At 37.2% G+C, this 25,943-nt stretch overlaps 2 protein-coding genes across 2 annotated transcripts; one reads left to right on the forward strand and one right to left on the reverse strand.

The window, feature by feature from the left end:
• Positions 1-10,840: 10,840 nt before the first annotated feature.
• Positions 10,841-17,708, forward strand: LOC113504562 (cytochrome P450 306a1). The gene is made up of 8 exons (XM_026886924.1): positions 10,841-11,104; positions 12,001-12,325; positions 12,403-12,548; positions 12,717-12,916; positions 12,999-13,449; positions 13,955-14,101; positions 14,811-14,985; positions 17,474-17,708. Exons 2-8 carry the CDS (start codon positions 12,007-12,009, stop codon positions 17,653-17,655), a joined length of 1,620 nt encoding a protein of 539 aa, XP_026742725.1. The 5' UTR covers positions 10,841-11,104; positions 12,001-12,006; the 3' UTR covers positions 17,656-17,708.
• A 3,177-nt stretch (positions 17,709-20,885) lies between these two features.
• Positions 20,886-24,499, reverse strand: LOC113504547 (cytochrome P450 18a1). The gene is made up of 6 exons (XM_026886894.1): positions 23,651-24,499; positions 23,182-23,303; positions 22,865-23,089; positions 22,546-22,750; positions 22,172-22,436; positions 20,886-22,089 (listed from the first exon to the last, which is right to left on the reverse strand). Exons 1-6 carry the CDS (start codon positions 24,042-24,044, stop codon positions 21,666-21,668), a joined length of 1,635 nt encoding a protein of 544 aa, XP_026742695.1. The 5' UTR covers positions 24,045-24,499; the 3' UTR covers positions 20,886-21,665.
• Between the last annotated feature and the right edge of the window lie 1,444 nt (positions 24,500-25,943).

A 25,943-nucleotide genomic window follows, 5' to 3' on the forward strand; every position in this document is an offset into this window, starting at 1 on the left:
AAAAAGGTATAATTTGTCTGCCGTATTGCACTTAAAATATTTTTGGTTATTCAGCTTAGCAATATAGACCTTTTTTAGAAAGCTCTTACTATGTAAGAAAAATGACACCATCTTTTAAAAAGGCAAATATTTTGGACAAAAACCCTTCTGTAGTTTTCGACGCTCTCAATTCAGAATGGTAACAACTTGAGTATAAAGTCCGCAGCAGGTAAAGGCCCTCGTATCACCTTGTTGCTAAGTACTTTTTCTTTTATTTTTAGGACAGATCCACGTTTTGAATATCCTGGATGACATCATTCGACTATGCGCGAAATCCATTTAGTCGTATCGAGACGTGCAGGTACAGACGTAACTGGTTTTTCGAACGCTCTCTCGGTTCCAAGAAGTTTGTTTTTTTTTTTGTACACCTGCTCCATTTGAACCACCATTTAATTGTGACAGTGTAGCGAATGCTGCCATCAATTACCATGACAGTCTACTTTTTGTTCCAAGTTTACTTATTGGTGTGATTAATGGAGGCCGCGATGCCACCGAAAGCTTTTAGACGATACTGACTACTTTTTTAGTAGCTCTAAATACATATCGATAATAAGTACGCTGGTACTTACGTGTATTTTAGTCACAATTATCTTAAACGTACATTGCCATTTTTAGATAAAAGTAGCTTTAAATTAATGCACTTATTTATTTTTATCGATGTTATAATTATTGAAAAAGTAATCATATCATCATGGCTTTAAGTATTCGTATGTGGTCCAAAAAAAAAAAAAAATGTCTTTATGTAATGTGTAATGTATTTTTCAAAATTTTACAGCTCTGCCTAAATGCTCTTCATTCTATCATCTCTTTAGTTTTGCTTGCTCTTATATCTAAGATAACGTCGGCCTCGCTGCAAAAACTTAATACTAATTAATGGTTTTCTAGCAATTTATTTTATCAAATTGATTGACAAAGAACTAGCAAACCTGTCATTCTTTCCAACGAGACGGCACACGTCCGGTAAGAATGTGTCGAAGTGTGCAGCTGCGGCACGTTTGTGATCCCGAGGCGATAATGAATGCAGAGGTCGCGCTATCACTCGAAGACTTCGTCCATACTGACCTTGCTCCAGATCACCCGACCTTGTTCTCTCCAACAAGCTAACAGCAACAAACGCCTATCGTGTAAAATAGCTATTCATTACTCACATTAGCAGGCCCACTGCGCTTAATTGAGCTGCATTCCCATAAGGATCAATGTCAGTCGCATTGTTGTGTTATTAATATTATCAATGCTATATATGAATTGAACATGCCAAAGAAAGAATAAACAACGTGTCGTGTTATGCTAAGATTGATTGCCAGTGTACATGTACTGTCGGCGTCAATTATGATAATGTCCGAGTAATAAGAGTAATTTTCAAGGCCGAAGAACATTTGTGTCAATAGTCATTTTAAATGGCTGGACTTGGTTACTGAATATTTGGTAAGCAATGAGTTATAGTTGTTTTTTCTTCGTGAATAAAATTAGACAAAACTTATTATTGTAGGTTCTATATTTTTGTAGATTAATATGACAACCACCATGACCATTCCTTATTTCCTTAAGTAGAGATTCTTCCACTACTAACATACGCTGCATTTAGTTCAATAAACAGTTTTAAGACCTCCACCAATATTTTCCAAACCAACTCACAATTTTCTAAAACCATGCATTCACTTATTAAACAAACATACGTGACACGTCTGCCAACAGCCTTGTACATAAAGGTTTATGTACGGAGCATTACCCGCCCATGTGCTGTGTAAGTTTTCTCAGCTTTCCGCTGCGTACCCCCACCCTGCGCGTGGGGCGTGAAAGCACCGCGGTCTTGCGCGGGCGCTGCTAAGTGTGTCACGCGGGTCGACGAACGCCGGCCTAGACCCACTTTATTGCAATTGGGGCACAATCAGCGACAGTATAGCGAGCGCGTTGACCCCGCGCGGTGAAATGCCCATCTCTCTCCTTCACACTCTTTCTCTCGACGTCGCTTGGCGACCGACGGCTTTCCCGGCTCGCCGCCGTACGTCGCCGCTCGGCACACGTGACGCTAACCACATGCATCTTTATGACTACATATTCATACGCTGCATAATTTAAACAAATTGATTGAATATATGTATAACATAAAATTATACGACACGTGAGTATCACCGGTCACGAACTGTATGTACTCGTATGTACGTGGTGTCATAGACACTGAATTTCAGATACTTGTGCATATAAACTCGACACTTGAATATGATGAGCACGTATGTCGTGTTGGATCGACAACGTTTGTATTTTCTCTCGGACTTATCGCTCGCATGTGACTATCCGAACTATTCATCGGAACTGACACAAGAATCTGTCATTAAAATATCAAGTAATAACAGAATATTGAATCTTCGATCTCTTTCTAATAGATACCTTTATTCGTATCGGAGACGTAGACGCAGGATCATGTAACAAAAACCGGCCAACGTGTATTAGATCCGCATCGGTATGTGTGGCTCGTGCGTAGCGTGATCTGCGTCTATGCACGTACTAATAATGGATATGTGTGTAATGTACAATTTTCACTTTCAGGTAAACGCTACGAAGGAAAATACTTTTGTCTCTATCTTAGAATTTCATCGTTATGTATTGCTGATTGTGTGTTTCAATAAATAAAAAAAATGTTTTATATCGTTTATTCATTTCAACTTGTCTTTATAAAACAATCATAAAAAAACTGAGTTGACAAGAATGTGTTTTTGAAACATTCTCAAGCTTACTAAAAGCTCTTATCGATTAGTATAATGTCGCTAACATCGAAAACAATTTCATAAACTTGCTTAGAAAGCTAGTTTATTGTATCGAAAACTCTAGAATCTGTTACTGTATTACAAAAAACATGAAAGCGTGTGTTTTTAATTTCGCCGAGTGTTTATATCATGTACCTAGGTTGCTATGGCGGCATGGAAGCGCAGCGAAACAAACGAATAAGAGCGAACGGAAAAGAAAGTAAAAATGAGTGCATTGATACAAGAACTAGGCAAACGTGTGGATTGTCGAGAAATGGGTGCAAGCGAGTGCAGCGCTTTCATCCAGGGAGAAAAAGTGATGGCGATCGAACTGGAAACTGCTAGATTCGGAGCGAGTGCGTATTGTTTGTAACCGCTCCGCGTTCCCGCGCCTCCGTGCACTTCTATTGCACATTTTTTCCCCTACTTCTTCACTTTCTTCTTATGTACACTTTCTAGGCTTTATGGTGAAATGTCTACGCTTTCTAACGTAACACTAGTGCAAGTTTTTCTTGCCTACTGCCATTTGTAATGAAAACGAGTTGATGCTGTCATTGATTCAATGAGTACTATCAATTTTATTTTTAACCGCCTTCCAGGGCGGCTGCACTCTCTCGCGCTGACCTGAGCGGCCGCGGTCGCGGACACGTACTATGACCGCGCTTAGTGTGGGAGCTCTACGATGTTGTCGATGCGTAAAATAAACTACCTCTCTCCACGTGTTGCTAGCTTTGTAACGTCCGTATTTAGGTCACAGTCTCTGTGAAGGCTTGCTCTGGAAATCTGCATAGACGGATGTCGGTGCTATTAGATATTGTGAGTTTCTCTATCGGAGAAACTTTCGGAGTGAGCGAAGTGTGTCGATCCGCGAGCCTCGACCACCGCCGTGGTGGTGCACCCACGGAAATGGGTCCGCGACAATAAACTAAGACATGTCTATGTGGGCCATCGCGGAGCCTTGCGAGAGTGGGATCGCCATCGCTTGTCGCTCGCTGCGCGCTATGCAAATCGCTAGGAACTTTCTTCCGGCGTGCTTGTGAGAGGCCATTGTAACGATTTCTCCTGCGGAAGCGCACGATTGTTGCCCTCCAGAAACTTTGGCCTCAATAACGCGAAGTACTTTAATGTTTATTTGACTGTTGTGCTTATTTTAAGTGCAGTCTATAAATACACTGTTTAATGACTGTATGAAATCATTTGAGTCACGCCAGTCAAAATCAAATTAGTTATTTGAGACTGCAAATCATTTAACGGAGAACCAGTGCGCCGGAGGCGAGGATGCAGTGTATCTTGAGGACCTCATTTGAGTGCATATTATTCAAATTATAATCGATTAATTATTGAGATGTGGTGTCCGTTCCGTTCTCGCGGCGGTGGATATGAGCGACCACGACCCGCGCAACACGGGCCGGCGCGCGGGCGCTGCGCCGGCGCATACGGCGCGGTGCTGCGCTAACCTACTTGCCGTGCATTGATCTCTTTGTTTGTAAACATGGCGTCGCCGTCGCCGCCGCCGCCCTCTACACCGAGTTAAGAATAAGAAACCAATCTGTGGTTCTGTATATGTTTATAATTATTTCCTATACAATGGTCACATTTTATGCTGATCGTTCATCCTAATGACATGCTCATTAAAAGTTTTTGGTAGCTGAAGATTTTTTACACCATATGGAAATTAGTTTTGGATTTTTTTGTCCGTAACGTTCCGATTGGGTTGTTCTAAGGGTATGTGATAAATAAAAGCGAATTAAGTTGGTGATTAACATTCATGCGCTATGACTCACGCGGAGGTATTTGACTTGCTGAACAAGATTTCTTACGAACTTTTACGTTAATAAAATGTCAAACGTAGTAAAGTTTGTAAACTTAATGGTTTGGGGAAGTTTTATGCTTAAGAAACAATCGAGAGTATTCGACTTAATTCTGAAAATTCAGTATCGAATGATCTTCACAGATATTTATTTTGTTTTTTTTAAACATTTTTATATCCTCGCTTTAAAAAGTCGTGTTAAAAAGGGTTTAGAGCGTTTCTCAAGTGAAACATAATTCCGCAGTGAGAAACGAGGCGCTTTCATCTCACTAAGTAGTTTTCAGCCGACAACTTGCCAGATGAGTCTTTAGAAAACCTCTTCTCTCTTGCATCCCAAACGTTTTACGAGTATTTACTCGTCGAGTAAGCAACGTGTTTTGAGACGAAATATTGACAAAAATGATTGCCTGTAAAATTTGCTCAAGTAGAATTTGCTGGCCAAATATTACACCTCATCCTCTTAACATCACAATATTCCGTGCGTACGTAAACAGTGCACGAGACCTGACCTCAATACGCAAATGTTTATTCACATGGCGATGCAGATACTCTTTAAACTTGTTGATTGGATTGTAGTACATAACTATAGGTATATATGTGGCATCTACACGTCAGTTTTCGAAAGGAAAGTTTTCTTTAGTAGTTGGTTGGTACTTCATGACCGTCAAATGGTCTCGACCCTCGCGGCTGCTGTCATTACGTAAGCCACCGCGCCTCTTGGCCTGAGAGCTGATCCCTTCACATTGTCAAAGGTTATTGAACCGGTACCATTTTGCTCTACCTCCAAAGAATGCAAGGACATCAAAGGCCCGTTGGGTGCGTATGCCACTTGTTTTGGATGAGTGAGCAGCACTTGTCTTCTTTTTCAAAGGAATGTTTGTATTCATTTTCATTATTAATAACTATAATTGTAATATCTTGGTTCCATGACTCATAAATCTGATTAATTATTAAATATCTCCAACACTCTTCTGCTATTGTTTAACATAACCAAAATATAACCTGGATAATAATCAAAATGGGAGATACTCGAAGAATACACATTATTATAATTTATTTCGACATCGAAAGAGAACAGCCACAGATATCGAAAGTTTAGTATTTTTATGCATAAATTGATCAATATTTGCTGTCGAGTTACCAATATGTCTCAGTCAGTCAGCCTATGAAACCATGTTTAATGAATATAATAACAGTTTTGGGTATACAAGCTTTTTCTCTCCAAATAATTATTGAAGCTATAACCGGTAATGATGAACTGTTTAGTTAGTACGTTCTATATTAAAAAAATAATCATGGTTACTTTACACTCAAAAACACAAGCCTGATCTCAGAATATCTCGACAAATCATAATTCTTAAACAAAAATCTCCTTTCAACATTAAAATGTATAAAGTGAATTCAAAATCTAGGTTAGATAATGTGTTTACCATTGACCCTGGTCTGAACGCTACTACAAATGCTTATAGCGCTACGTCACAATAGAAAGTCCTCGTTCAGTGCAGGCGCACTATGCTCTAACATTCTCAAATTATATACCTTAGTATAAAAGCACCTATACCTACATAGAATTTATGAACGATCTGGTTTAGGAAACGGATATGGGTAACTCCACCCAAAACCACTAAAAGGTTACCTAATTAGTCTAAATAACTGACTTGTTATTATAATCTAATTCTAAACCTAAGACCCTTATCGATCAGTCAACGTGCCCACTACAAAACGTGACTAAGCTTATCAGTATTCAATGAATATGGGAAGTTTTAATTGATTCGCAGCTATTTTTAGCATTTGCTGCGCGTTTTCCTGTCTCATGTGGATATAAATAGCTCGATCACCCATGTAGAGTAATTCCAGGAATTTCTCTATTATTGTGCAACAGCTGCACCAGCAGGGGTAAAAAGCCTCGGTTACATTGACCCCCGCCGCTAGGACTGGTCGACTACCTTTTTCGCACTAACTAAAAATAAAAGAAGGAAGACGTATACATGGGATGCAGCCATTCTAGGCTACTCGAGGGAGTAAAGGATAAAAAAGAATGTAGTCTGTTGAGTGGCCCGCGCCGGAGTGGACGACCGGAGCCGGCTGCACCCAACTGGGTGCGTTTGAAAGTAAAAGAGAATAGGGACATGCCTCGATTGAGATCTGCTCGCCGCTCATTGACAAGAGTGCCTCATTAGAGATTCCATTCAGCCGACGCCGCATGTGTACCGCACTCCGCGATGAAGTTATTGACGTTAATCAACGATGGGCATAATGAGATGAACATTCCAGTGACGCTGAGGACAAACCAGTCCGACTAGTTTTGATATCTGCACTTTTTATCGATTAACGCTCTACTTAAATGGAGTCGTAAAAATACTTTTACACGTTCGACATAGACTTTGTCATACTGATGCACAATCATACATCGAGATAGATAATTATTGATACACAGCGAGTGTACCTGCAAGGTATAAGGAAAAAGACTACATGTGTACAAGGTTGCACAAGTGTAAACTTTATATTATCTAGGAAATAACATTCTGCAGTAGGTATGCAGTTATAAAAACCATTTCGTGTGCTGTTGGTAACTGAGAAACTGATTTCGGCTCGTGGCTTGTCCTGTTTGATCGGAACGGCTCGATAAAACGTAAATGTCCTTTAAAGTGCTATGCGGGCAGCAGTACGTACGGGCGTCCACCTCATGTTAGCCTTGTATTGTGTCAGTAACACTGGCCGCGGGATAACTGTACGGTGGCTGAATGAGAATGGCAAAAAGGGCCTCGACTGCTCGACACAGCTCTGGATCTGTCACACGCTGTCTATTGTCTTCAGACCTCGTTCTACCTTATCTCTCGTATTAGATAACATCTCATTCTTTAATTACAGTTTTTTTTACCTTGATTATTCTCATTAATGCATTATTCAAATCAAATGATTATAAATTATTATCACCTCGAGAGCACCTTCGTAAACGCTGCCTCTTCCTCGTGATTTGTTATTCTACTATCGTTCCACAGTGACCTGGAACTTTGTACGTTTATAATACACGTTTGTACGTTACTAGTTCAATGCTTAAGTGTATAGTAGTTATTTATAAATATAGGTTACACTTCTATAAGGAATACCTCTCAAATGTTGTAATCGTAGTGGACATACTGTATGAGAAACGGTATCCTACTACTATTATAAAGGTGAAAGTTTGTAAGTATGGATGTATGGATGTTTGTTACTCTTTCACGTAAAAACTACTGAATGGATTTGAATGAAACTTTACCACAATATAGCTTATACATCAGAATAACATATAGGCTACAAATTTTGAGGTTTCTAATGTGAGGTCGTAAAAAAACACATTTTTTGCGCTTACATTGCAAACGCTGACTGAATCCTATAAGATAGATAGAAGGCAGGTATAAATTATAACTTATATCTTCTAACCACGCGGACGAAGTCGGGGGCAACAGCTAGTTGATAATAAATCGGTATGTTACTTAGTTGTCAATTATATAGGTATATGGCTAATTGTGAAATGCCCCTCAGAAACACTTATTTGTTTTAAGCGAGAAGTCTTTGGTCTGATTGTTAATTTAAAAATGTATGTTAACGCCATTTCTTTGAAATCGCATAAACTTTAAGACAACTTTTACGTGTGACCTAGACAACAAAGCAGCTTTTAATTTATTGAATGTCAGCAATCACGTTAATCGTTGTGTTCACATTCACAGTATCACAATTTTATTTGACCACAAACGTGCAACGAGACTCGTGGGTGTGCGTGAATAAAATTATGTATTCAAATAAAGTCGGTGAGCGTAATTGCGTCTCGTAATAATTAATAAAATCAGTGGCACGTGGTGGAGCTAATGCTTTACATAGGCGATACTAAGTGAGGTGATCGTTATGATTGGTCCGATAACAGCAGCTCGGCCGCTGACCGGCCTTCACACCTCGCGCCGCCTGCGCCCGCGCCGCCTGCGCCGCGAGCGCGCGACCTCGCCCGTCCGTCTCGCGCACCAACCTAACTCTTTTGTATATCTCCGATCTTGATATCTCATTATTTTTTATACAAATTAAAAACTGATAAAACATTGTTAAAGCGCTGTTAATTTAATTAAAGCGCTAATTAAGACATAAAATTAAAGAACGTAAACATCAAATTATTCGGGCGTTGAATTTAGCTTGCTTTGCTGAGTAACTAATGAGGATGAGAGGAATTTTGAAAGCTTTAATTAATTTTAGTTTAAAATACACGCAGACAAATTTTGGAACTTGAATATATTCGTTAATTAAATGATAAGAATGTTTTCATTGAGTTGCAAAAGAGATTGATGTTCAACTCGGCTATAATAATGTTACGATTGATTTGTGCGTACATTAGCGGGGGTCAGATGTCAGAAGATGCGTATAATGCGCTGATAGCGACTGCATCTGGTCAGACTTAGTGCCGACCTCAACAGGCTGAGGAAAGCTAGTGCGGGATGACGTTGTTTGTTATCTAAGGTTCAACATCGTCTGGCCTTGACCAGCTGACAGTTTTTAAGTCGTATTTTTTTCTAGTAGGTACTTCAGTTAGACTGTCGAGTTAAGGATTGATGATTGTTAGGTAGTAAGCAATACTTTTAAATTATCTATCATTCGAGATCAAATCTTAAATGTCATTTTATAAAGTTATCATATTTAAGGGATGTGAATAACGAATCTAGCGGTTAAAGGAAAGTAGGTTTTACATATATATATTTTTTGATACATATACACTTTAGTATCGGACACACTATAGTAGATTCGGGCGACGCCTTATCCAAAAAAGTAAAAAGAAAGACATTTCGTTTACAATTTTCTGTTACTTGATACATAAACTACAAGGAACGGAGCGGTCTTTTTTGTAACGTAGTATGTATGTTTATTTAAATATATATTTCCTTTTGCGTATTCTCTGACGTGCGTTTTTTCATTTTAAAATGCAAATTTCACACATAACGGAGACTTGTGCCTGAAGAAAATTGTCCCTCTCTTAGATTCTAGAATACTTTCTTTATTTTGATTTGGTGGACTAATGCTTATTTATCAGAATCGACTGACTAGTTCGAACCCAAACCTATGCCTTATTCATGAACTGATTCAGCGGCAGTCCGAAACTAGTCAGGCAACCTGACAAATATGCGTGAAAAACCGTAAAATTAAAATTTATTTTCCAGATAATAAAAGATACTTACTGAAGTAAAAAAAATCATACTGATATGCGTATTTACTGGAATTATTCTAGAATCGTCAGTATTATTCTTCCTAGAAAGGCTTCAATAGATCAGATTACGTAATATTAGTCAGGTACTAAGTACCTACGTTGCGTCGCATACATCTACACTATCGTATGTCATAGTCATCATGCTAATGTAACTGGAAAATAAAACTCTTTTGGTAAACATCAACAATAAATATCGGTACGTAGAACGTAATAGTAAGTGTTCTAAAAAACTAAGTATTCTTTATCAAGCTACCTGGGCCCCAATTCTGCTATTTAAAACGACCGATGAATGAATGAAATTTGGCTCAAAATGACAATTTTCGTATTTTCTTAAGCATTTTTCTACACAATAATTGTAAATTTAGTACGGGACGGTACACGGTATTGGCAAAATGCTTAAGAGGATAGGAATAATTTCAAATTTAATCCAATTGCCATTCATTCATCCGCCATTGTAAAATAGCAGAATCGGGGCCCTGTGAACGTATCTCTTTGTTTTCAATATAAATAATGAACTAATAACTAAAGATTGCGCCAGAGTCATTCCTTTAGATAAAAATAACACATTAGGATATCGATAATAATCAATACACATAATGCAGCAACACCACTTGCACATCTTAAGCAGTGATTTTTATATAAATTTTGTTCCATGAAAACATATTATAACAAACCGTACTTTTATACATTACTATCAAAATATTGAGACCTTTGAAAACTTGTGTGTACATTAATAGTAAATAAATAAAATTGTTCCACCCGAACACCGAAATATACTATGATATCGTTGTTCGGGTTGTTAAACGAAATAGCTTTGACGTCATAACTTTACAAAAATCTGGTTAAACATTGGTACTTACTCTAAATATCTCTTAACACCCATTCGTTCAAATCTAATTTTGTTATTCGGCTTTTGTCGCTGGCTGAATAATAAACAAAATTACATCCGTAAAACCGATTACCGTCAAATCACAAATGCAATTAACGATAAAAAATATAAAACATTTTTTTGTTGGCCAAGTATAAAAAAATCTTAACAGACATAATATATCTGGAAAGGTCCAACATAAATATTAACTATCTACAATTTGAAAAACAAATGATTTCTTCCAATTTAAATTCCGAATTTTGATTCCGATGACTTGATCTTGTGATGACTGGATTGAGAGCAGTCGGTAGGTGTCGGGCCACGTGACAAGACCTCTTCCGATAGTGATTGTGATTTATGCCATTAAAAAACAGTAACAGTACAGTACCACAAAACAACTTAGCTGTAAAACACCGGTAAGTAAAATAGCGAATACACAAACCTCACGACTTCGTTCCTAATCTTTTCTGATTGTTAGCATGGAAGTTTACATATAAATAATATTCTTATCGGTGCGTCACGTCATGCATTTTTTTGTTACGTTGGTAGCTGTGCCTGTCATGTGAACCACAGATTAGTTAGAGAAAGTGTTTTCATTGAGGGGAATTTTGGTATACCTTAAATCTTGTCAAAATCGTAGATTATTTTTAGTTGATAAGAAGGTGTACACTTAAAATAATTACACTTGCACTTAAAATGAAATCTTAGATTAATATGATGTCTTACTACGTATTTAGTATAAAAGTTGAGTCTTTATTTAATACAGTATTTTATTCGTTCACTGTCCGTTTTATTTTTTGGAAGAATATCAATTAAAATTTTGTCCGCTTGTATATATATCAGCTTACCCTAGGTTACAAAAGATAACCAAGCTACCAGATAAAAAAAATATTTTACTTGTTGAATGTCAACTTTCTGTTATCTACTAAATATTATGTGGTGGTTTCTATTTAAGAAACGTAACGTTCTTGCAACAGTTCCGACTCGACGCGGACGCTAAGTCTCGTTGGATAATGAATACGGCCCTGTGCGGAGCTTCATTCGTATCCTTACTTATATAACAAAGTTCAACAAACTCTTGCACACGAAATCGTTGCAAAACATTCTGCATTTCTAGAGTCCTTCCTAATGTATCAGACAACAAAGAACAAACAAAGAGTCTGCCTTAACTGCCAAACCTTTTTTTTTCAAACATTTTATTGAAAGTGTCCCATTTAACGATTCTCGAACGTTTTTTGTCAAGGTCCTCGTCTAGAACATTATACAGTATAATATAAATATACACAAATATGTTTCTTTGTCTTTGTTATAGTTCGAAATGGATTTTTTCTTTTTATGGCTGGTCACGTTCGTCGCTGGATTTTGGATTTTTAAAAAACTAAAACAATGGCAGAGTCTACCGCCTGGTCCTTGGGGCCTGCCAGTGGTCGGCTATTTGCCGTTCCTAGATCGCTATCAGCCACATTTGACTCTGACTAAACTGTCCAAGGAGTATGGCCCGATATATGGGATTGGTATGGGCAGTGTGTATGCTGTCGTGTTATCAGATCATAAGCTAGTGAGAGACGCTTTTGCTAAGGAGAACTTTTCTGGGAGAGCACCTTTGTACTTAACTCATGGGATAATGCGAGGAAACGGTGAGTAAATGAGTATCTGATATAAATTTTACATCGCATAGAAATATTTATGGTGTTAATACTTGATTTTGTTAAAGGTATTATTTGTGCGGAGGGAGCTTTATGGAAGGATCAAAGAAAGCTGATAACAACGTGGCTGAAAAGTTTCGGCATGAGTAAACACAGTGTGTCGCGGGAAAAGTTGGAAAAGCGAATCGCCTCAGGGGTCTACGAACTCTTAGAAGTAAGACTTATTAACTTCATATTATATTAACCTAGGTAAAATAAGATTTGTTGAGATTATCAAAAGTACATCAGGTACAACGAACCTCTGAAAAAAATGCCTCTACTTTTACGAGAAGGTTGTATCCATTGATCGAAAAAAAACCTTTTTAATATATTTTTGTTTTAGAATGTCGAAAAGGCTTCCGGTTCACCGATGGATCTCCCTCGAATGTTATCAAACTCTTTAGGAAATGTGATCAACGAAATTATATTCGGGTTCAAGTTCCCTCCCGAAGATAAAACATGGCACTGGTTCAGGCAAATTCAAGAAGAAGGCTGTCACGAAATGGGTGTCGCTGGCGTCGTTAACTTTTTACCTTTTATTCGGTAAGATTTAAAAGCAAATAACCAAATGATGCGAGAGAATTTTTATTTTCCATTACCGCCACTTGATGGCCCCTTGTTCTAGGTTCATTTCATCCTCAACTCGAAAAACAATGGATATTCTGACACGTGGTCAAGCGCAAACACACAGGCTATATGCAAGTATCATTGAACGACGACGTAGAATGCTTGAACTGACGCCGCCAAAGGAAGCGGCGTACGCCCTGCATGACAATCTGTTTAACGAGCATCCAGAGGGCCATATAAAATGCGTTAAGTACAGCAAGCACGCGCTTAGTAACGAAGAACATTACTTCGATCCGAAGATCTTAATCCCATCGGACGGGGATTGTATCCTTGACAATTTTCTCGCTGAACAAAAACGAAGGTTCGACAAAGGGGAGGAAGCAGCCAAGTTCATGACAGATGAACAGATGCTTTTCCTACTAGCGGACATGTTTGGGGCTGGCCTCGATACAACCTCCGTAACTCTATCATGGTTCTTATTATACATGGCCCTTTATCCAGACGAACAGGTAGGTCGTTAGGAATGAGGTTGTGCATTTCTAAAGGTATTACATTTAATCGTGTGCCAATCATAGCTGTGAATGATTGATGACGTATTCACGTCACGCAGCCGCGCCGGTGTCGTATTATTACTGAACAACATATTGACAGTCGCTTCATGTAAGCCTGTATTTCGCTTCTTACTTTAAGTACTCTTTATGAATGTTGTGAGAATTATGATTATCTTTGATACCTAGTTCGCTTGTTGCGACGTAATGTTTTTAATCCTTAAAAGAGTTTTTAGTCCCAAGTAGCTTCATATTTTGTCTTTAGAGCTGTTTAAGATATTTTTCTGTTTATTGCAACTAATTACATTATACTAAAACTAACTACGCCACACGGTACTATCGTTGTATGTATTGAAGCATACTTTAGAAGACACAATAAAACAAAAGAAGGAAAAAACTTTTTACATGAAAAGCTTTCTTATTTTTATCTATCGGAAGCTCTATCTAAGCGAAAAATGTTTTTCAGGAACTAGTACGCAAAGAAATCCTATCGGTTTACCCCGATGACGGGGAAATAGATGGATCCATGCTGCCTTACCTCAGCGCTGCGATATGCGAGACCCAACGCATACGATCGATCGTGCCCGTCGGGATTCCCCATGGATGTCTCGAAGTAACTACTCAATACTCATGCTTCGTAATGTTCGCTTTATTGATCCGCTTCTATTAAGGGCGCCTGGTACTTTAATAATAAGTTTACAAACTATACATACATATACACCGTGATTTTTTAGTCGTCTTACAAAAGCAGCCCTTTTCATGTATCCATTGACTAGAACACGTTCATGATAAAAAATATGTATTTATGAGATTTGAATAAATTTAAAATGCATTTTTTATTCAATATTATGATGCAATTCGTAGTTTTTTAGAAACACAGCTCTGTTGCGAGTGCGGTCCGAGCCTTGTAACAATGGTGAGGGGCGTGGGCGGCGGCATTTTTATCATTTTTAGAGTATTTTCAGATTTCTCTTGTTTAATTTTCTTCGTACTTACTATCTTAGTTGATGATAAAAAGAAAATAATCGCGCCTAGGGGTATTTTACGTCGGATACATGAACTGGGCTCCTTTTGTAAGACGACTAAAAAATCACCGTGTATTACTAAACATTCGATATTTGTATAAAATATTTACGAGCTACCTAAGTTTCTTTAAATATATGTGTGAGGACTAAATAAAAAAAGCCTTCTTAATAATTAATGTAAGAAAGTTTTGATCATAATAATCCAAGCTTAGAAAAATTTAAGACTAACCGATACCTTCAAATTAGTTAAAAAAAACCTTTTGTTGCAGTTCATTAACCTCGTCTTTATGATTCTAGGATACGTACATAGGAAACTACAGAATCCCAAAAGGCACAATGGTGATACCGTTACAATGGGCCATACATATGGATCCGAACGTGTGGGAGGATCCTGAAGAATTCAGGCCGAGCAGATTCCTAGCGCCTGATGGAAGCCTGATTAAACCTCCAGAATTTATACCGTTTCAGACAGGTGAAGTATTTATGCCATCAGAGAGTTTATATACAAAAACTTTTGTTTTTTTGAGAAAGGAATTATTCGATAGCTAAGCTAATTTAAAATTTTAATCTTTTAATTTTTTATAGCTGGTTTGTAAATGTTTATTTTTAGCTGGTTGGTTCCCCGCATCGCTTAGCTTCCGTAATAAAATATTAAATCACATGAAACCTTTCTCAAATATTCACCGCCGGGTAGCTCCAAGGATTAACGCGTCCAGACTCTCTATCTAAATTATAAACGTGTGCTCGGTATATTTTCTTTTTATTAAAAAATAGATATACAAAAGTGGAGGGTAGGCGGTACAGGAGGACGTCAAATTCATTCGACGTTCTTAAAATGGTGTATGGTTATCTAGAACAGATGTAATTTGATTTTGATTTTGACTATCAAGAACTTAGACATTTAGCACATCCACAGAGAAGCTTAGTAAGCCTTTGGTGACACGAATATTTAACACATTAAAGCGCTATCACTACTTAAGAAGTTTTATACCTTCATACAATTTCTTATCAAATAACTGTGCCTCGTTCCGTTACTATAAAATAAAACTGACCTCTCCAACTTTCCTGATACGGTCATGCTTTTGTACTTATAATAATACTCGAACGGGTTCTGACTTAGATACAAGTAAGTTGCGACCTTTGCCTTTAACCGTTAGGCTTTTGTCGATCTTATATATTTTATTGACCAATGAACTTTGATACTATTTAGTTCAATATATTTATCATTTAAACAATGAAAACATGCTACTGACTAAAAAAGCTACTGAGCCACGTTTGATGATTTTTTTATGGGATCGAACAATGGCTATTTCACTTTAAACAATAAAAAAACAACAAAAGCAGTACTTCCAATCCGAAGTAAAGATGTTTTTTTTTATATTAGTTAACAAATGAAAAAACAGACGTATTGACAGCCTCCTACTTCAAAATATCATATATCGTTAATTTGGATTTTGGCCAGTAATGACATCCTAAAACAATGCCAAAAATCACTTCTTCACGCGTACGGAGTCGTTGGCATATCTACTAACTTTAAATATAAAACCACGGTAGCATGTTACACTATGAAACGCAACAAAAACACGCACATATACATAGTCAAAATTAAAACACCAATATCATAAATCAATCACCAACAAAGTTACCATTACGACGATTGCATTATCAATACAAACTGTTCAAGCAAACCTATTACAATGTATGTAAAGTCACGTATTTTTAGAACAGTAATAAGTGTCTAAAAATAAAGAGGTATTTTTATAATGATTGCACGCGCCAATAGAATACGAAATGAACGTAGTAAAAGGTTGTCCGTTCGTTTACTTTCGATTTTTATAATGAATGCGAAATAAAACGCCTCTTGATGTTATTTTTCATTCATGCTAATTGTAAATGCGAAAATGAGTTTTGTTTTGTTTTTTTTTCTGCTAAACAGCTGCATCAATTTTCATGAAACTTTTAAAAGTGAATTCATAATTTTCTCACATCCTTGCTAGTCTGTTTATTTTTACACTAAGTACAGAAACTTTAATTTAACGTAAATGTAATGGAATATTCGACATAAAATAACACTAACATTAAATTTGCCCTCTGCTTTATTTAGGCTTTTGGCTACAGAATCAGGCAGGTGAGGAATATGTGTTCACGAAGCTGGCTCACAGCAGGTTGGCCTGATTCCATTATTTGGATTTTGTCAAAAAAAGTAAAAAACAATTATATAATCTACGGCCTTTTGAGTCTAGACACCAACGTCTGCGAATGCACATACGTAGTCTAAAACAAAAGAAACTCAATAATTTTAGAAGTCGTTATTTTTTAAGGAGTTCGGTTCACTCCGGTTGAAGGTTGGTTTGGGCGGTGTGAATGCCCTCCACCTCATGTTTTGTGATCCGAGTCTGGAAGCCAGAGATACCTGCATACCCAGGAAGTCGCTACGAATAAAATAGTTTTTCTAAAATCCTGTTTTTACGACCTGTCTGGAGAATGTAGAGAGGAAGTTTCCAGAGCGAAATTCTAGATTTATGAGTTTGCCAGACGTAAATAATAGGGAGGGAGTGTTTTATACGGTTTGCTGTTGCATGTCTCGTTCGATGTGGTATTGATTTTCTAGTCTTTTTAAAGATAAATTGTGAGAAATCTTTTAAGTGCAACGGAGAGGCACTTTTATTCCCGTATACAGATAAATGTATAGTATAAATGCTTTGTTATGTAGATCGAGAAAATATACAAAAACATTTAATTTATTCCTTCTTTTCACTTCTTGTGTACTGACTAGAAGTTTATTATGAGTAGAGGTTGCCCTAGCAAATACTTCATTGTATAATTATCTAACATACTAAGATCCAAAACAAAACTTCTTCTACTGTAGGTCATGAGCACTACTAGTATTATTTATTTACCATCTTAGTTTACGCAATATAATACAAAACCTAATAACAATTACTCACTTTCTTTCACAGGCAAACGCATGTGTCCCGGCGACGAGTTATCCCGAATGCTCGCGAGCGGTTTAGTCGCGCGACTATTTCGTCGCAGGCGCGTGCGGCTTGCCTCGGACCCGCCGTCCGCCGAAGACATGCGGGGTACAGTCGGAGTGACCCTCGCCCCGCCCCCGGTCCTCTTTTATTGCGACTCTGTATAATTACTTTGTGATCGGTTTTAAAGCAATTTGAGAAATTAAATGAGTATAGTGAATAAGTTGTGTTTCTTTTTGCCGTAGTTGACTATATTAACTATTGAATGTGTTTTTAAATAAGCACTGCTTACAATTTGACAGAGCTTTTGGGTTTTTTGTCGATACACCTGAGGATGAAAAAGAACTTAGTTACTAATTCACACACTTAAATATGAGTATAAATTGAATGTGATCAACCCACGATAAAGTCAGACAGATTAAATACTTCCTTACAAACTCATTGTTTTAAGGTTACAAAAAAAAAACCTTCAGACCTTTATTTGTTGACGTAGTTTCTAAAAAAATATTGTTGTTTACGTTTGTTGACTCACAGCAAGACACTGAACCACAATGGGATTAGTTAAATTAGTCATCAATGTGACCTACGGACTTACGAATAATTCAATTGTCTTAAAATGTTGCGTAACATCTGTTTTGTTCTTAAATTTACCCACTAAGGCTTACTGCCATGCTTTAAAGTCATATTACTCTTGCAAAGTTATTATGAAAGAGAGACAGCACTTTATTGTATATCACCGTCTCGCTTGTTCCTTTTCAACCGTCTTATTTCAGAAGGTGATTTGTGTGCACAGTTTTGCATGCTTTAAACCAGGTTAAACTAAATCTATCCAACATCATAACTTTATCGCGAAACAATGTAACAATCTGTATTGTTGTAACATGAACCGAGTTAAAAAGACTTACTGTAGGCTGATTATCTGAATAGCTTCGGGTAATTGAGCTTTACGTCATTCTATGAAATATTTTGTTGTACGACTGTACGCAGATTATAATAGAGACTGATGAAGTTAGGTTATACCAACTTGTCTTAGCCAGTTACATTAAACGAACAGTAATAAGGTACATATTATGTATTAATATCGGAATATGAGCTTCCTATATACAAAAGTTAATGCTAGTTAGCTATAAAACTCAGGCCAAGTTATAGTTGTTCCCAAGTAAAGGCTGTAAAAGACTTTCGAAGTCATACGTTAATATATTATTATCATCCTAGCATTTTCCCAACAATGTTGGGGTCGGTTGCCATGGATACGCAGATATAATATTATGTTTTATGTAATCTGATGAGTGCAAATTTTTTATAGATTTGGCATGAATTTTGATGCTTACTTTTCTCCCTTCATTAATCAATAGAGGTCTTTAAACTTTGAATAAAATCACTTCATTAATTACGCATAGAGCATTATGATACTTTCACAGCAACCGACATTGTTCTACAAAACATTAAAACGTGATAGCAGACAATAGTAATTGATAACATTTGCTAACATAAGATTAAATTTTGTCCTCTTTGTGACGAAAGAGGTTCATTGTCTTTTAAAACCGATTGTAATTTATGAGAATAAAAACAGGAACGATTCCCACGGTATGATACTATTTCCTATTTAAAAGAGAGTTAAGTTTTAGAACATAATAATGCACCGGTGCGTGCATAACAACTATTGTATATTTATATCTAAGTATTAATTTCACAGAAATGTTAATGAAAAAGTTTGTGAATGTTTCACAATTTCTCTATCTGGTGACATACGTAGAAACATCTATTTTGGGCTGCAAATTAAATAAAATGGTTAAAGAATAGATTTGCATGATTGCACTGTCTATGTGTAGAATTTATGAAGAATATTATTTACATTTAATGGTAAATGCAAATTGAAACGGATGGCAGAATATGAGAATTTAGCAAGAGATAGATTGCATAGATTACTATTTAACACGAACTTTTCTTATGTACATAGGTACATTGTCTTTCCAGCCATTAATTCATATTATTGCTGATCAATTTTCACGATATTTATATCAATTTTTTGTCTCGGGATCGTCGAATGAAAATTAGTTTTCAATTATATATCAATACTTTATTTGCTCTTTACTGTGTATATAAGGGTATTGTAGCACTGTTTTCTAATTCTTTTGTACTTTATAAACTGGTAAATTGGATTGACATCCCATTGAAAGGTACGTAAAAATTCTGATCAGTACCGCGTAAAATCAAAACAATCACATTTGTAAGTGATACAAACATTTATAGTTAAGAATAAATCAACTTTGTAGTTCACACATAACCTAAGTTATATTACTGTTTACGATATAAACATTAAAACAGAAATACCTACTACTTGAACAATTATGTAAGGTTTTGTTAATTTCAAATGATGAATTCCGATAACCTTTACTTTCGTAGTAGCTATTGGATTCTGAAGTGATCAATTAAAATTATTGGTGTAAAAGTCAGATTTGTTATAAAGTATAATTTATGAAATTTCCATTAAAGGAACAATCTATGTTTTATTCCGCTTCGCCTTTTTCTGATATGGTTTTTACGTCTTACATTATTTGGATGAACGCTTGAAAGAGTAACATATTACCTGTAAGCTTTTACAAACTGCATATGTTAAACTTTACGAACATAGAGAACTATGGTTTAAGTTTTAGCTAAACTGATGAATCATTAAGATCTTCTTTGGAAGGTTTTACTTTCAGAAGAACGTCAGCGTGGATAATGTTAATGAGTTTTATACGAATAAGTATTTGATTTTTTAGACCTTAAGTAACAAAGCGATCTGAGAATGACCATTTAATTTAGCATAGAATAAAAATACAACACGATAGTTTTTGCCAAAATTATTTAGTTTCGCCCATAAATGTAACAAAAGGAAATAGTTTCCGATAAATCCCTATGAGTAATGGGAAATACCGTGAGTAATACCGGGCTAGTCAATACCCCCATACATAGGACTTTTGTAACTACAGATTTACCTACGTACAATATCAGTGACGTAGTTGTCAATGGGTCATTCACCTCAAACATTACTTAATAGTGTTTATGTTCACGCAACTGCACCTTCACAAACTGGCATACCAGTTTATTTCGATTTAAATAATTTAAATGTTTTAGTTACGAAAGATCAAAAGTTCAATAAACTTTGTTTTGTAAGTTTAGAATTTTAATTCGTCAAAATTAATCTCAGAGTATATTGGTTGTGTTTTCTTAGAGTTCTATTTTTGTATGGTTTCTTAACTTGTCTTCTTTGATTTTTTTCGAAACAACAAATGTTTTTAATCTATCTTATGTATATCGATAATGTTAGCCACATTGAAGGCTTTAGAGTAATTATCATTTCTCAACTTCTTAGTTGATTTTATGTGTTTCTTAGGATATGAATGAAAGAAGGTATTTTAATCAATGTTTTCACAATAATTTTATTACTTATAAAGTACATTTTATCTTAAAATAAGAGCATATATACAAAGCATATAACCATAATTCAACAGACAACGGTGAGCTGCAATTTAACAGACTTATTCAACTGAAGTTCAGTACAGGGCAACTTGGTTGCAAACATATTGAATTTAGTACAATAGACGAACATTAAAGTTAGGCGTTACTCTATGTAGCGACGATACCGCTCTAGACTAGCTGCTGGTTGTTACACTACCATGGAATGTACTGCATACCTGATAGGCACATGATACTCTAGATATATGAACACTTACAAACTTACATCTAAAACATACTGCAATGCAACAAACATGAGATCACACACAACAAACCACATTCTCGCAATTGACACTAATAAATAATGACCTAGAATTCTACATTATTTTGGTATAGGTACTAGAACTTAGAACATAATTCTTAAATACAAATGTGAAATGGTGTGATTTGCTGAAGTTTCTAACATTCTAGTCTACCAACGAGCTAATACTGCAAACTCACACAAACGTCATTTTATAATCTCAACGATGGGAATATCAATATATCTAACGTTCGGTTTACTATTTAATTGAACACTTTAAGCACAGCCTCGAGCATCGCGGCGACGATGTCGTCACTTATATAATAAAGACTTAAATAAATGGTTGTCGATGCGCTCTAAAACGAGTGATCATTGAATACTGGTGGGTGGGTGTTCGGTGCGGCCGGTGCAACCGGTGCGACCGGTGCGCCTGCTCTAGTGCGCGCCGACGTGGCGCAGGTGCGGGTGCTCGGGCACGGGCGAAGCCACCGCCTCGGGCACCGAGCGCGGGATGAACTTAACGCGGAATGCTTGAGGAGCGATGGTGGCGCCCACCGTGCCCTCGAGGGACGGGGCGGCGTCTCCGACCGCCATCTGTACGTCGAACTGATGCATCATGCAGGCAAAGAACATGAACATCTCCATGCGCGCCAGCACGTCTCCTAGGCACATGCGACGACCAACACCGAATGGCATGAAGAACTCGGGACGCCTGATCTTTCCGGTGTCGGCATCGATGAACCGGCTGGGGTTGAACTTGTTGGGCTCGTCCCATAAATTGGGGTCCATGTGTACGCAGTTAATGAGTGGCACGACTTGTGATCCGGCGGGAATTCTGTATCCGTTGAGGTGGACATCCCTATTAAAGAAAAGTAAGAATAAGTATTCTTGTAAGATTTTTTGTTATCAAATTTAATCTAACATTTGTTTTAGATACATACCTAGTGGGAGAGTGTGTCGTTGCAAGAGGGACAATGTTCGACATGCGAAGAGTTTCCAAGATTGTAGTTTCAGTGTAGGGGAGGTTTGGCATGTCTTCGATTGTTGGTAATCGTTCCCTACTAACAACAGCATCGAGCTCTTCCTGTACTCGTCTTTTCACTTCAGGGTTTCTCAGCATAAATACCAGCATCCACAGCAGTGATGATTTAATAGTTTCCATACCGGCCGAAAATAGGTCTCCAAGAATTTGTTTCAGTTGCAGTTCTGTAAATTTATACTTCATTAGTTTAAGCCTTCGACATTTTTTATAGACGAATGGACAAAGAACCTGAGTTCTATTGTATAGTAAAAAGTGTGTTGTTGAATAACTTACCATGATCTCTGCCCTCGAACAGTTCGCCGGCTCGGCCCTCATTCTTGGCCTTCTCGATCTCGATCAGATAAACGTCGATCAGATCTCTAGCGTTATCAGCGTCGAGAGTTTCACGATGTTCGTCAATTAATGTTTGGTAGAAAGCGAACATCTCTTCACGGTTTTTCGCTACCCTTTCTTGAGCTTGAGCCTTGCCAGGAAGATACTACACAAAAAAAAAATACTTTCGTTAGTTTTGGTAAAAATGTTTTAGTTAGAAAAAAAAACACAATATTATTTTCATTTATTTATTAAATTTAATTAAATAATGATAACTTACGTTGTAAAGAGGAACATATTCGCCGTAGTGTACTTCGCCAAACAGCCTCATTCCTTCTTCGATAAGGTGGTTAAGCCGTTCAAAGCGAATATCGCCTTGACTGAAGCGCACGGACATCGTAATGCCGCAGATGACGTTAGACACGCCCAAGGCGAGTAGGGGGTTCGCGTCGATGGGGGCGCCCTCCGCGCGGTGCAGGTTTGAGATCAGCTCGTAAACTTCACTCTAATAAAAAAAATATTTCGTTAATATTTTAAAATTAAAATTAAAATTAATTTTCGATTTTTTTGTTTTTATTTATTGTAAAGCTAACAAACCTTAATTCTTCCTTCCATAATTTTCTTGCCGTTTCCCATGTAAGTCATGCCGAATTCACGAAGTTTGTCGTGTAGGAATCTGCGCTGGCTCTTCCAGAGGCGTCCCTCGCTATTGATGATACCTGCACAGAGGAAGGCGTTTTAGAGAGGACTCACGAGGTGGGCGGCGCACGCGCACCGCCAACGGGAGGGACAGCCGTGTGACGCCCACATGCACATGTGCATACAACTTTTCCCGCCGGTATGTTATGGGTCGCATTAGTAAATAGAAAATTGTTGATCATATTTTTTTGAAGTTTTGATTAAGTTAATGAACAAAAAATATTTTGAGATATTTAAAATGATTTTAGGAAATAAAATATTTAGTAGGTTTTAATAGTTTATGTCATGAAAAATATTTAAAATATGGTGCCAAAAAATGGTAGCTAGTTAAATATGGTAATTGGTCTAATTTAATTAGATAACTTACCGAGACCGTCCAGAGTGTGCATCAGCGGGGTGCTGGGGCGGCCGGTGAACTCTTCTCGCCGAAAAGCTTCTCTGATCAGTTTGTAGTCGCTTAGGACGATCGTGAGCTGGTTGCCGAGTCTTGCCGAGAAAAGAGCGCCGTAGTTGCGAGCGAGCTCGAGGAACGTCTTGTGACGGACTCCGAGGAAGGGCAGGTAGCCGACGACGGGAGGACCCCAGGGCCCGGGCGGCAGCTTGCGCATCTCCTGCACCAGCGCCACCAGCCGCAGCACCAGCAGCGCCGCGCCCGCCACCAGCAGCAGCGGCAGCGAGATACGCGACACACAATAGTTCATCACTTGCCATAGACCCCACAACAGCTTCCCCACAATAGAGTTTGTTAGCATTGTTATCATTTTTATTAATGTTTATTGTTCTTTAAAATAAATAAAATAACAGTTGTTTTACTATTTAGTTGTAAACGATACGTAACATTCGTGCGCGGACCGTAAATCGCGATATTGCGATGCCGAGAACTCAATGATTGTATATCGCGTGCGACCGACGTCTGCGCACTGGCGCGCCGCTGGCGTGGCCTTGCGAATAAATACGCGCGGGGTGGCGCAGAGGCAGGCTCGTCCCACCGACGCGTGCGCTCCTCTCTCCAATGCTTTTTCACAGACCGGTGCGCTACGAAGCCCGTAGCACTACTCTCGTAGACCACTTTTAATTTTTAAATGTGCACATTATTTAATTTGAATTTCGTGTATATTTGGGAGTAAATGTTTATTGCAAAAATATATGAGAATTTACGTTTATTTTACGGTAAGTAAAATTATGAATCAGTTATAGATATCGTGGGTACTCGTATCAACGTGTATTTGTTTGAACGATCGCAAGTTACGAGTAACTACTTAACTTATACAAACAATTTAAAGCTTCATCATTCTGTTATCACCTACGTAACTCTCACCCATTTCGAATGTTAAATAAGAATTGACTTTGGGGATGACCTCACTTACTTTACCTATTGATGTTAATGTAGGCGTTGAAATTCGGCGAGGGGTGGGAGGGGGGATCGAGGTCGTGCGGGTGCGCATGCAGATGATAAGATTAACGAATTGCGTAAGTTGGCGCGAGGCAAGGTGACGGCGGGTCGACGACTCGCGGCTGAGAGCCTTGGGCGAACTTCTACGCGACCTCTAAGCGACACTTAAATATCACTCTTAAAATTATACAACGAGATCGCATACACCATTCATTAAAATGCGCTTTTAATAACAATCGTGTCTGCTTGTTCTCACTGCACGTACGAATTATAGTTTTGAGAATTATGCATTGTGATATGACACGTATAACGATAATGACAGTGATCTTTCTTAACATTTCAAGTACTGAGTCAAAATATAAGTAAGTTCTAAAACAAAATCTAATCAGCTTTCAATATCCTTCATTTCTAATACCACAAGAGAACCTCATAAAAGATCAAATACTTTTTTCTTTAATGATACAGGTACAATACCAACAATGTATCCTGTAGTTCTTCTATTTATAGAACCTATTATTGATGACTCATGTGAGCGATTATCTGAGATGAAAATCGCATTGCTATGCACTTGTCGTAACAGGAAAACGGAAAAATATTGCACGTATATGGCAAACAGACCGATTATAATCTGCTGTAGGTAAAGACTCTTAGAAGTAGCTTTAAATGGACATTTTATCTTTAATAACTCCTTAACTACTGCTAAATGAACCGATAAATTATTTAGGGTATTTGGGTAATTAAATTCATTGGTTATTTTTGGTACATAGTCACTCTAATTTGATATTTTATATCTTTTGCCTGAACTTATTTTTTCAGTGACAAAATTACGTATAATTTAAATTATAATTATATATCAATAGAAAATGAAAACTATTTAAAAAGCCTCAAATATATATTTTTATTCCTGTCGAAACGTGCCCTGAAGGTTGGCAGCAGGCGGCGTGTAATTGAATTCTTTTTATTTATTTACTAATGTAATCAGCAAATAATGGTAAAGACATACATAATGAAAATAAATAATATTAATAATATTTATATTTTTATATTTATATGAAATAATATTTTTTACTAACTCTCTTGTCACTTTAATCCATTACACCAGGTGTCAAAAATTACACTATTTCCTTGAACTTGATTTTTTAAATTATTATTTCTGGTTTCTTCTGTTTTAATATTTATTAAATAAAAGATGTAGATGTTTTTTTATCATTAAAAAGCTTATCTTCTAATTTTCTCCAAAAATACTGCTTTCATCGTCTTCAGTTCA

This window comes from Trichoplusia ni, chromosome 22 (assembly GCF_003590095.1).
Source record: "Trichoplusia ni isolate ovarian cell line Hi5 chromosome 22, tn1, whole genome shotgun sequence".
Lineage (NCBI taxonomy): Eukaryota > Metazoa > Arthropoda > Insecta > Lepidoptera > Noctuidae > Trichoplusia > Trichoplusia ni.